The 13,837-nt window shown below is 37.1% G+C and overlaps 1 protein-coding gene and 1 long non-coding RNA gene across 3 annotated transcripts; both read left to right on the top strand.

Moving 5' to 3' along the window:
• Positions 1-3,651: 3,651 nt before the first annotated feature.
• Positions 3,652-13,155, top strand: LOC120537305. 2 transcript variants are annotated; one of them, XR_005635293.1, is made up of 5 exons: positions 3,652-3,920; positions 6,113-6,166; positions 10,119-10,229; positions 11,033-11,129; positions 12,092-13,155. It is a non-coding gene; the product is annotated as an uncharacterized LOC120537305 (long non-coding RNA). The 2 variants fall into 2 exon arrangements; XR_005635294.1 differs by having other exon boundaries at positions 3,652-3,862.
• sox3 (SRY-box transcription factor 3) lies at positions 3,927-5,319 on the top strand. The gene has a single exon (XM_039766148.1). It carries the CDS (start codon positions 4,149-4,151, stop codon positions 5,067-5,069), a length of 921 nt encoding a protein of 306 aa, XP_039622082.1. The 5' UTR covers positions 3,927-4,148; the 3' UTR covers positions 5,070-5,319.
• Positions 13,156-13,837: the final 682 nt, after the last annotated feature.

Genomic DNA, 13,837 nt, shown 5'->3' on the forward strand with positions numbered 1-13,837 from the left:
GTTACACAGCTCCCGTTTTTCGATCATGCATTATTTTAGCTTGGATGTCGAGTTTTGTTAACAAGTTCTCACTATTACTCTACCTGTCAGAATAAACTACTCGGATAGGTCTGAGACTTTATGTATCAGGAAAACAACTTAATAAGTAATACATAGTTGGTGCTAATAATGACTCTTGCATTTTTATAATGAATAACTTTTCATTTTTTACAGTTTAACCGGCGTGATAATTGTCGGCATCCTTTAAAATTACAGTTAACGTACTGACATGGGTACCGGCTACTTACTAGTATTTTATTGTGGTGACGTTATGCGCCGTATCGTCAAATATTATATTGCCAACACATCGTTCTGTATAGAACAGTAATGCAGAGTTGAATGAAATGCGCGCGATTTTGTTCCATTAAATTATTGTTAACATTGTTTCATCAGTTTACCATATTGTACCGAGATCAGGAATCTCGAATTATAAAAACTGAGAAACACCCATCAGCTGCGTATTAGATTCTGGTAAATAAAATCAGACAGACAGACAGCGCTCCCGTTCTGCTTAGACTTTCTGCTTCAATTCAGCGTCTTGGAATAATGTTATAATGATCTTTATGTGCACAATGACCAGACATCGTGTATGGGCTTTATGAAAAATCCTATCTGTAAACGTTTTTCGTAGGATCACATCTGACTTGTACCCAAAAAAAGTTTTTATTTATTTATTGTTTTTTGCGTAAAGAGCAGGCCTATACACAAAATGTAAAACGGACGAATACATGCCAGTTGCATTGCTGTTGTTCTGCTTCGCTGCTTACAGAAAGATCTCAGGATGCATATGAACTGAGGTCAAGTCAGTCTTGATTCTGACGGTCACGAAAGAGTAAATAAGTCTGATTCAGATTCATCTCCAAAGGTAAAGGTGAATCACAAGAGACGGTAAAGAAAAGTAAACTGAAGACAAAATACAACAGAGCATACTTAATAGTAAAAAATATTTAATTGTAAACAACCCGAAACCTCGTATCATGATGTTTTACGGTAGGAAATGGCATTCTCTGGAAAAACACAGGAAAATGAAACTTACAAAATGAAGGTATTACTATTCTGATAATGTCGTAACTCACGTAATTAAAGCACAAACACGAACTATACAAAAGCACGATATTTTGCTAACAACTTGCCTGAATTTCGCATTATATATCTGAATTCCAGTTATATGTTCCAATTCCATATTCCTTGTAGAAAGCTTCATTGCGTGCTTTGTATTGTTATCCCAAGGGCTCGTTTCATTTTGCCTTGCAGAATTTACAACTAAATTCGCGGTAAAATACATCCATTATCTTGGCTGGTGCGTTGGTAATATGAAAGAGATTTTATACATAATACTTCCTGTCAGTCACAGAGTAAGAATCAACGGAAAAAAATAAAAGAAACGAACGAAGCATCAAAGTTTAAAGGATACTATAGCCTAAAGGATAAAATAATAAAGGCGACTGAAAAAAAAGAAAGAAACGAAAGACGACATTGTGCTAACTCTTAATTACTAAATAATGTTGTTTTCTTTAAGGAGAGTACTAAACAACGATTTTTTAAACTTATGCTCGTAATTTTCTCGTTATAGTTGCACAAAGTTATACTGACGAAGAATACAATAAGTGTTATTTGCTGCTAATCAATTAGAGAAGGCAATTGGCTTTTCCTGTAAACCAAACGTTTAATCAGTAAGATTTCCACCTCAAGCTTCTTTTCAGTGAAAGTCTGTGACATAAACACAAGAGGGCGCCAGTGTCTCAGTACTACTAAATCTTATAGTAGCGAAAGTAAAAATCGAATGTACTGGAGTTTTTAATAGTAAATAATTTTATTTTACCAAATAAAACATATGAATGAAAATCAATCTGTTGGAAAACAAATAAAAATCAAAAATTTTTAGAATGTCTTTATGAAAGGTTCTATTTATAAATATTATGTACAAAATTAAAATGCAAGTAATTCTAACCCTGAATATTTTGTCAATCATACCAAACGCTGAGAGATCGCAATTTATTTTTTCACTATTGATGAGCCCAAACATTCAATGGAAAATATTGTTAAGCAGTAATAAAATCGCAAATTGTACACTCTGAAAATAAGCGATATCTTGGCCGCCGCGGTAATAATTCATTAATATGGTTAATTAGGGTGATACCGACCGTTTGTCTGAACTCAGATTTGCAACCTAAAATATGATCTTTTTGGCCTCTCTTAACCCAATGTACAAGTTCGGGTATTAATTCTCTGTACGATTCTAAAAAAATACTTAAACGTTTGGAATTATTTTCGAAAGTACGTTATTTTGCCTTTTGTGAATAGGAGATGTTCTGAAATACATCGGCTAATTAAAAATACAACTAGAAGAACATCGTATTTCTGCATAACTGTCGGCTATAATCCCACTTTTTGAAGTAAGACTAGACAACCAAAAATTTCTTTCATACGGTATTTTACAGTACAATATTTGCATAATAAAAGAAAAGTCGACGCCAATTTGGAATATAAGATCGGAGTTTAAATTCGGGATTTCTGGGATGTGCTGGTAAATATACAATGCATAATATCTTAAGCAAAATGTCTCATACTGGATTTATAAATCATACACCCTGCGTTAACTTGCAGTTCTGGTTCTAGGATGAACTTTACTTGGTTTAATGCATCTGATTTAAAATTGTGCAAATATAACAAGGATTTGCAGGTGCGTTTCTGAGGCGGAGCAATGAATGGGCGGGCACAGGTAACATCTATACCAATCAGAAGAGACAGTAGTGTGTGTGTGTTCCTATTGGCTCTATGGGAGTTTCCTGTCAGGTCCTGGATGAAGGAGGGAAAGGTCATCTAACTAAGCTAGGCAGGATCCTTTTTGTTACAAAGGAATGTGTATATATTTGCATTACATAAAGTCACGCACTGATGTGTCCCAGTGAGTGAGAATATAATTAAGTTGGTCAATAGGACAAAGTACCTTTCATTGTTTTGTCTTCTTTGTATTTAGGCTCGAATATATACTTGCGCTACTTTTTGTGTTATTTGGGCAAGCAGTCTAATCAGGTTTTAAGCAAAAGAAATGTTAGTTTTCAATAAAACAAAAGAAGTTGTAATGTAATTGTTGCCAATGAATTAAACTATTAACTTCAAACACCAGTTTTACCAATTGCACTAAGTGTGTCTCACTCGCTTTCAGCACGCTGATTGTCGACCTAAATCTAAAGAAGACCTATGACGCGAGCATTACCCTTTCCCAAACTGATCCCGGTATTCAATGGCTTGCTTATTTAACAAATTATCTTCATGATTGTATCAAATTAAAAAAGTGTTTACACATTCGGTGTTACTTATAATTCTAGCTATTCGATGTATTGAGTTGGCTATTTTAATTTTACAAACACTACCGTTAACCAGCAACTTAAGGTAAATGTTATTTACTTCGGCGCCTGAAACCTACAACAGAAAGGGGGAAAAACACGCAAAACTGTTTCAAATGGGGACAACACCGATGAATTAAAGCCATGCAGACTGACGCATAGCCAATTTTTATATACTGTAGTTGTAATAACTTTCAGTTTCACTGTTACCAGTACCTTCCAGTTCGTGTTCGCCTCCCCATGCAGGCGCTAACATCAGTGTGTAAAATAACTGCATGATTTAATGAGTAGCAAAAGAAAAATGTGCTTCTATGTATACTTCGTGTGTGTGTTCCGTGACCCACCAGAAAAGTAGAAAACCTGTCCTCGATTTGTGTCAGCCAGTCAGCGATGGTGAGGGGGGGAGATCGGAAAGCAGCGCTGATTGGCTGAGAGGAGCATTGTGCGCTTGTCAATCTATCTCGCATGTTGAGGTGACTATTAACAGCTGGGCCGGAGGACAAGTTTTTCAGAGTTACCAAGCAGAGCGACGTGAGTAACAGTAGGCAGGTAGAAAGCAGACGAGGGGTAAAGCTAAAGTGGAGGTAAAACCGTCCCCGCATTTGTTGACGCCAAACATCGGCGGGGAAAGTTTTATGTTTCGCACCTTTCTGAGTTCGTTTGCCGCTTTCGCTTGAACTTTAAGGCTCACTGAGTACTTCTCGCTCGTTTTAGTACTTTACTTTTCCCGGGCGGAGGAGAAACACGAAAGCCAGGTGAATGTATAGCATGATGGAAACCGAGATTAAAAGCCCGTTACCCCAGTCGAACACGGGCTCTGTGACAGGAGGAACCGGCGGCAAAAATGCAAACGGCAACAACGACCAGGACAGGGTAAAAAGACCCATGAACGCTTTCATGGTGTGGTCCCGTGGACAACGGAGAAAAATGGCTCAGGAAAATCCCAAAATGCATAACTCGGAGATAAGCAAACGACTGGGGGCAGACTGGAAACTGCTAACGGATGCTGAAAAGCGGCCTTTTATCGACGAAGCTAAGAGACTACGAGCGATGCACATGAAGGAGCACCCGGATTATAAATATCGACCCCGCAGAAAGACCAAGACCCTGCTGAAGAAAGATAAGTACTCTCTACCTGGGGGGCTGCTAGCACCCGGGGCTAACACAGTCAACCCTGCTGTGTCGGTAGGGCAAAGAATGGACAGCTATGCACACATGAACGGCTGGACCAACGGTGCCTATTCTCTGATGCAGGACCAACTGGGATACCCACAACATCCTAGCATGAACAGCCCACAGATTCAACAAATGCATCGGTACGAGATGGCAGGACTGCAGTACAACCCTATGATGTCTACTGCCCAGACCTACATGAATGCTGCTTCTACCTACACCATGTCCCCCGCAGCCTACACCCAGCAGACGGCAAGTGGCATGGCTTTGGGTTCAATGGCCTCCGTGTGTAAGTCTGAGGCCAGTTCGCCACCACCAGCCATCACTTCTCATTCCCAAAGAGCGTGTCTTGGCGATCTGCGAGATATGATCAGTATGTACCTTCCTCCTGGTGGCGACGGCGCAGATCATTCTTCCCTGCAGACCAGCAGGTTACACAGTGTTCACCAGCACTACCAGACGGCCGGGACTGGTGTTAACGCCACGCTACCACTAACTCACATCTGAACAGTCCTTGGAATACTGTGTCTCTAAAATGGGGGAAAAAAACAAACTGAATGGAGAACTTTTTTAAGTAATGCAATTATTTTTTTTTTCCTCGGATGAAAGCATTTTAAAGTCCTTTTTAAAATGACACCTCTTGGGCCGGACTCTGTAGAGCCCGAAAAAATATATGAAGTTTCTATTGTAAAGAGGCTTTTACTATGGGCACAAAAGCGATTAAGTTCTGTAGAAGCATCGAACTTTTATTTTTAAAGTGTATTTGTTTTTTAAAAATTTATTTTACAGGGGAGAGAAACTGTTTCTTAAAGTTGGCCACCCTTTTGGTAATGTTAACAATGGGTCGAGTTTATCCATTCTGAAATGTTTACATTTGATTTGTAGATTGTCGACGTTTGCGCTGGGGTTGTCCAAAACTGTAGATTGTGTGTTGTGTATGTGTGGTCCCCCTCCCCCCTCCTTACTTTTTGTGCAGTCATTTAGATTTTAATACATTTTAATCCAAACTGTGCAGGTCGCAAGCGCCTTTTTTTTTTCTTAATATTTTATTTATAGTCAGCTCTGTAATGTTTGCATTTTTTTAAGCTTGTGAACTTCTGTACGTTTTGTTAATGTTCCTCTTTTGGTTTGTGGGGGTTTTCTGTGAAATGTTTTTGGTCTTATCAGTTTTCAACCGATATTACACCTGCAGTAAAGACAAATTTAATGACGTTTCTACAGAATTTAAGACCATCTCTATTCCAAAAGGATAAATAAATTTTTTGTACAAAATATGCTAATTGAGTCACGTTTTATTCTATTTACCTAAGAGAGCTTATGCTGAAATACGTAAATGCTTGTTTACACCGTTTTGTGCGGTGCTATAAAATGGGTTTATTTACAAAGCATTACAATTTTGAGTGCAATCTTAATGATGGAATAACTTTTTTTTTCTTTGTCCTGTTTAAAAGGTAAATATATGGTCTTTGCTTTCTGGAAATAGATCTTTGGTTCAGGTTTGACACGTTTTCTTATTCTCTGATCATTTAACTTTTTTTTTTTTTTTGCAGTGTGTGACAAGTGCAATTCTAATACGACTGTCTTAACCATTTCGATTTTGTCAGGTAATCAAACTATACTTGAGTGAACATATTTAGTAACTCTTGTTGGATTGAAATTTGTAATTCACTTATTTATCCCCAAAGGAAAGACGTATAAAGTTTCACTTTTTAGATGTTTTGGGAATTGCGATAATTTTTTTTTTTTTTTTGTAGATTTCCTTTTAAATATACTAAGCACCCTCATTTAGTACAGGTGTACATTTAGCTTTGTTAGAACTTATTTCTGTTCATAGCTTTTGCCGTGAACTTTTTAGACTTCCTAAATCTAACCGCTTCAGGGGAAATGTTGCCTTCCCTGTTATCTTGTGTTTTTGATTTTTATTCCAAAGGACCTTGCCGGTAGCAACAGCAGCAGACCCGCAAATTCAAGAGGTCATCTTTTGGCAATAGTATTTACACGTTTTGCGTATTAAGATTTTAATATTGTGGACTTCATTTTACGTTCACCAAAATGGTTCGGCGACATTTTTTTTACGATAGTACAGACGTCTTTCTAGTATGCGCGAGATTCTATTAAAAAAAACATGAATTCTAGCGCCACTTAACCATCCCATGTAAGTTCACTAACAGCAAGGGGAATGGGCTCGTAGGGAACGCTCTTCGTGTCGCGTTTGAGGTGCAACTATTTAAAAAATTAAATGGTATAGCAACATACTCTTGTAAACAAGTTCAGAATCCAAGAGCATCACCACCATGCACCTATCAACTTTACATAAATAGTGAGTGCGTTTTATAACTTTTTTTTTTTATACAAAAAAAAATCGGTTCTGATATTTACCAGTTCATACATATTTTTTTTCAGTCCCTTAGGTATTGCAAAGAATATCGCCGGGACTTGCGTAAGTAGCTGTTTTTCCAGCATAAATGTATGGAGTTGGTGAGGGCGCAGTTTATTTTCTGCTTGGGCTGCTACATCGCTGGTGAGAAATTCGCTTCACCGAGGGACCCCTCATGCTATCTGAGTAGCTGAGATGCTTCAGGCGAAGACAAAGTTCCGTTGGGTCATTCGTAAAGACGGAGCTTGGTACATATTAGGTTCGATATTTTGTTAGTACTGGAGGGGTCTGCGGCGATCGTCCCTGACCTTTTATAAGAAGGGAAAATACTTCTAATCTATTTGGAGAATACTCCTAGTGATGCCAAATATATACAAGCGCATCTGATGATGTACGCAGGAACTTTGGCAACATGCGTTAACTTAAATTCCAGTTTTAAAGGGGAAAGGTGGTAGCAACAATGTTTGATTTTTGTCTAAAACGAATTTATGTACTCGACAGCAACCATTCTCCAAAGCCTACCTTTCAAATCGGGCAAACGGCTTTTTAACGGTGACGAGAGTAAATCGCCTTTTATGTCTTTCCAGCACCGACCGTAGAGATGATCGTACCTTTTGAAACCAAACATTTTAAATGCAGTCACTTTGAATAACAAGTCGCATTCCTTTTTAAATCTGTCGGTTGCTCCCTCGTTTCCAAAAGAGGATTTTAAGAAGGCAAGAAGTAAAAACTGTAATACTTTGCAACGTATGAGAAAGCGATTTTCAGAAGGTAGGTATCTGTTGCTTGCAGTAGTGGGATAACATTTATCACCTGTGACAATCTGACTTTTTTTTTTTTAAACCAAAAATCCTATTTATGAAAGTGGCCCTTTGATACTTGAACTGCATAACTTATTGTAGCCTGTGAAGACGAGAATTCCAATATTAAAGTGCTAATATATATAAACCACTCCATCTGCAGAAAAAAACCTGCCAAATTTGCAGATTCAAAACACACACTAGAATGTCACCTATCACACGCACACATGGACGTCCTATACCATGGACGTCGCCAGGGTTAAATAAACTCTTAATGTGGAAAGAATGTTGCTATCTATGCACTTTTAGTGTTCAAGCTGATGTTTGGTCCGTGTGCTCAGTCAGTTTAACTGAAGCATAAAAAACACTTTTTTTTTTTCTAAACATATAAATTACAGCAGATCCTCTTCACATTTGTCTGCAGTACCAAGTGCTTATAGCCGATGTCGTTTCCTTGTACTTGCACATTTTTCATATTGTTTAATTTCTTTAAAATCCGTAGCTGTAACTTTTGTGAACATATGTTGTAAATTGCGCTTTCTTTCTAATTGATACAAGTTGTACCAATTTTTGAAAATTTGTTCAGAATTGGAGAATTTAGTGCTTGAAACGGGACGTTTTAGTGCGCAATGCAAAACTGTAAAAATTCGTTAGTCCTTGCTAATGAATGCTCTGAAACTTCCAAAGTTTTTAGTAAATTTTAAAGCTTCGACCCCCTTCTTTTTTTTTTTTTTTTTTTAAAGACTGAACATCTAGCTCTAGCCCTTTATTCGACTGCTGTTCCATGGGTTATAATAAAGAACTGTGTACTTCTCCATCATTAAATTAAAAGGAACGCTTTGTTGTGTTTTTGGCCACCGTGCAGTAATATATGCCGAACCAAAAATTTAATAGTGCACATTTTACCAGTCATCTAACTAATTTGCAATATTTTATTGTAAACTCTTCAAGCTTGTTTTGGTTGACGCCCTCAAAGAAACTTCACTTAAAAAAAAAAAAAATACTAAACCCTCTGCTTCATGTGGTTATAGTGAAAACTTTACAATGATTTGAATCCGTACAGTTAAAACCATTCTAAATTGACTTTTTTTTTTCTACACACACTACTCCTGAACGACTGTAGAGACACGATAACTATAATCTTGTCACTGTTTAGTAAATGTAAGTTCATATCTCTATACTATTTTGTAGCCAAGTAGTTACTGTGATACAGAGCATTGCTTGCTTCAAAGATTTAATTAACAAGACATACCTATGAATGAAAGTACAGCCAGTATACAGGGACAGTATAAATTTATGTATGGTAAATATACTACAGATCTCCTGTTGGTGGACAAAATAATAAAATAGACTAACTTTATTGGTCAGAACAACAGCATAATGGGAAATGGGGATTGAAATGTGACTACTTTTTCCCTACACCACAGCAAGCATGACCAAGGTGATCTAAGGGGCCTTTCATGGCTCATGTCTCCTGTTTACCATAAGTGGACTTTAACATTGTCAAATTTTACAAGTTAATATCTAAATTTTGCATTATTAATCCATATTAACATATAAAACATGTCTTGGGAAAGGGAAACTGTAAGGGTAATAAGGTGTTCACTTCAGCTGTGTTGTTTAAACTAGGAAAGTCATTGTCTTATTATAAGGTACTAAAAGTCTTGCACATGAATCTAGAACACCATAGCTCCTTTACACAGTAGAGTCTTCTATTGTGCCACCACAATTTCAATTTATATTTCTGTACCCTTAACGTTTGCTAGCACAAGAAGGCTTCAGAAGGTTAAATATGCCTTTTACTATTTTTTTCCTTTCATTTGTATCCAAAATAACAAACATAATAAAAATTGATTCCACATGAAAGAAAGACAGTGTGAAGCAATGACTGTTTTACAAATTTCAAAATCATGACAATGTTCACCTATTCTTCAGGACAATGTCACTGGTTCACTCAGTCAATTGGATATTTCTCCTGCCTCTGCAACATGTCTTTTGTTAACTGTGAAAGGCACTCGGACAAGATGCCTTGGAGTAGCAGGCAATCTTCAGCCTTTATTTAATACCTTCACAGCAGGATATTGGGACTCTTGGCAGGTTGGTAGCCACAGGGTATCATAGGCTACCAAGTGGGACAGGAGAGCATCTTGCCTGCTGATTTCCTTCCACTATAGCAATTAGGCTTTAACATAGTGCTCAAGGAGAAACTGAGCTGCATATTAGAATTTGCAGAGCACACTGTTCTGGGGAAAAATTAATTCCAGTTTGTCTGTACAGACAGATTCTTAATTTAGTTTCAGGTTTCAGCTATTAAATGTGGATATAAGCAGAGGAAAGAGCAGTGAACATAAGTGTGGAAATGACTTTTTATATTTACAGACTGAGAAGTATGCAGGTGCAGTGCGGTGGCTAAAGTTGTCAGAATCACTGCTCCAGGTTTGAATCCCGTCTTCAAGATTGTACAAATTCCACCATCTAATATTTTAAAAGGTATCTTTAAATTAAGCTGTTATATTAGTCATGCCCTGCCCAGGATTGATTTTCTGCCTCGTTCCCAATGCAGAATGGATGTGTGTTGATCCCAGTAACCAAGAATTGAATTTTAAGTGGTTATTCACACATTTCCACTTCTCTTTGGTGAACAACACCTGTGTATAACTTTGTGTATGTTGTACGGTATATTTCATGCATTCCTTTCTTAGATCATGCCAGGAACTGTTGTTACCTCTAATGTGCCCACACTGGCTTTGCTGCCCTCATTAGGAAAGGGTCAGAAATCCCTACCAGCTGCTATGTTACCTTCTCCCTAGCATCTTGGGCAAGCATTGCACGTGCTTTTGCCCAGGCTGCCACTTTTTCTTCCTTGTGTAGGCTCCTGGCATATGCAAGATGTCTCTTGCTGCAGCTGTGTCTCTCTTTGTTATGGAGGTTTTCTGTGTGATACATTTTGCCCTGGCAATGTCTTACCAGAGTGCCCCCATACTACCTCACAATATATACATATTCTAAAAACAGTATGTTATGTTTTGTGTTTTAAAATTATCTGTCTGTTCTTGTAAATATTGATTTCATACCTAATTTGGGCTGCGCAAAGTTTGTGGATGGAGGAAAAAAAAAAGTTTCCTTCTGGACACCAATAGAAGAGAATCAAAGATGTCTGAGAACAAATACTGCAGTCACCCTGTGCAATGTAATTGATCAGCCTTAGTGATAAATAGTCTGGTGTCACCGGAATTTGAATGAAAGGGTTTATGTGTTGTAAACTATTTTCTTTTTTTTTTTTTTTTCCCCAGATAAGGAAACCTGAAGTTTCAAGGTAAGGTTGTTCTACTTCCTAATTATGGGACCAGAGAGTGGCGACATGTCGCATGCTGATTTAATACATGAAATGTAAGAATTTTACTGTATTTTGTACATGTGATAATAGGTTTAGAGAGTTATTGTTTAAAGTAATAATAAAAGTAAACTAAAATATGCTGGTTAGAGCACCATTAATACAACTATTTTTAAATAAAATTACCTTCAAAAGTAAGCATATTCAGGTGTGATGCTCATTTGCTTATGTTAATGGAGGGATCTCTTTACATGAACTAGTGAGAAGTTGTATTTTTAACATTTATATTTATATATATATATATATTTTTTTTGTTGTTGAATATTTTTCATTTTTGGGCCACACCTGGGGACAAAAGGCTTTGAAAGTACAAAGGCAGCCAGTGCATATGGGTTATTATTCTTTCCCTATGCTTATTGTGATAATTTCACTGTAAGCCAATAGATTCAAATGCTACCATGTCGAAAAGAAACCTGTCTAGCATTATCTATGTGAATTATCATAGTTTTTCATTTTTGTCGCACCATATGTGAAGTTCAGGTTATGTAAGTGTCCTAATGTACCATTTATCCATGTGTTTTCCAATATTTTCTCTCAAAACATCCTCAAATGGGCCCTTTTTTGCAGAGTCTAGACTAGGGAAGTTCTTTGAAGGTTATTGGAGTATAACGCACTGAGTTTTCCTTGCTTGGCACCTATCTCAAACCAGTCACGTGTCTTTAGGATAATTTTAAAATGAGAGTTATGAGATATGTTGAAACTGGCATACACCGGGGACTTTTTGGCAAAATTTGGGCACCTTGTTGAAAGCTTATCTCGGAATAATGCAGGCTGTTTAGGGAGAAAATAGGAAAACCGATTTGCTGTTTGTTCAGTGTGCCTAATAAAGCCAGCAATCTAAGTACATTTATTAAAGACTGAAGGGAAAGGTTGTTACAGAAATCATGTAGTGTAGGTACTGTATCTGACAGCATGTGGACTTCCATTTTAATTCTTTTCAACTTCTGAATTCTTACAGATTCACAAGAAGCCAGCACATATATCAGGATTGAGGTACGAAACAACTCTGGAAGGAATGCCAGTTCTTCCTAGATACACACCCAGAACCAGTTACACAGGGTCAAATTACCATTGTTAATTGAGAATATAGCTTGCAGGTTTGGGATGTGGGTGAGAAACTGGCTGCCTGGATAAAGCTCATGGATGGTGGGGATTGTACGTTCTCCAAACAGAGGCTGGAAGTTGATCTGTGGAATTGTAAGATGGCAGCCTAACCAGTGTTCCTCCTTTGCAAGCCTCACCATGTAATGGGTATGTTCAGTTTAAACTAGTATTGCCTCCTGAGTTAAAGTGAGTGCACATGCTTCCAAGTTATGAATGCAAAAGGTTTTCATTTTAATGTACTGCTTATCCTTAAAAGGAGGTTATATGATCACCTCTGGACTTACAGTGAGCATTCTTCTTTTTTTTTTTTTTGGGGTGCTAGGTAAAACTTCAAAAATGTTGTGCCACAATATTTGATAAGGTCTTTCATATGCCAATATGTTTTAAAGGCAACATTCTAATAGCATTGCTTTTGAAAACTTTTTGGTACGATAAACAAAGCAAAAATGACAAAAGTCCAACTGCACAAGCTTTTCCTCAGACATCACATTTTGTTTCCCCTTCCCTTATTTTTCTAATTCTGACTTTATTCCCCCCCCTCCATACGTGACATCAAAACTAATTTCCCTTTACCTACTGTAGTTAACATGCTGTTTACCAGTAACTGTCAGATTATCCGTGTATGATGGGCTCATTCCAGGAGGTGTCTGTTTTTAAGTTTTACTTCAGAGTGTTTGATATTTTCGTGAGCTTTTATCTTTGTCATAAACAGGATTATGATTTTCTTCAGTCCAGGAATTCAGCCTCAGAGAAAGAAAGTTGCATTTGTTTGTTGTCTGAATGCTTGCTTGTCATTAGATCTTTCATTGTCATGGGGATAAGACATTTCAGTTAAAAGGTACAAGTATGATTTTCACTGTTCAGTGCAAGTATGGACACAACCAGGTTCACAATTTTTAATTAAATATATTACGGGATGGTGTTTGTTTGTACTTTTTATATTGCTATTTAGGTTTTCTTCAGGAAAACAAAATGCCATGTATAGAATTTTATAACTGTACCATTAAATTAGTCTCTTTTGCCATTTAAAATTATGAATCCTGCTTTTCCTGGATGAATAAGGAAAAATGCTTTCTAAAGTAAGTCAATGTCCAATATAGACAAGTGAAAAACTGTTTACTTCAGTGCTCCATGTAATGCTTCTACAGAATATCCAGTTTTTTGTTCTATAAGCTAATGAAATTCTGAGAGTGTTAAGGTTTTGATTCAATCATCATCTTGACACTATGTAATGACACACAAGTCACATGACCTCCTTCAGTCCAATTTCAGAAATAATTATTTTTATGACAAAATGCTCTGTTAAGAGCTTTGGCATCTTGTTCACTATAAAAAGATTTATGTACCGTCATCGAGAGAAAACTAATAGCTGTTTAATCCCATCCTCATGACTCTCTAACTTCCTATTCAACGGCCAACCCAATCTTATGCTGATAGGTTCCAGAATAAGTTCTACCACCTCAGAAGTCTAAAGAATAAGAAGGAATTTATGAAATGTGAGACAGGCCATAGCTTGATGTGAAGAAAAGATGCTTTAATGTCTATTTGGCATTTGTGTCATTACAAACCATCTGACACTTGCACTAAAACAAACCTACCT

Source organism: Polypterus senegalus, chromosome 10 (assembly GCF_016835505.1).
Source record: "Polypterus senegalus isolate Bchr_013 chromosome 10, ASM1683550v1, whole genome shotgun sequence".
In the NCBI taxonomy this organism is placed as follows: Eukaryota; Metazoa; Chordata; class Cladistia; order Polypteriformes; family Polypteridae; genus Polypterus; species Polypterus senegalus.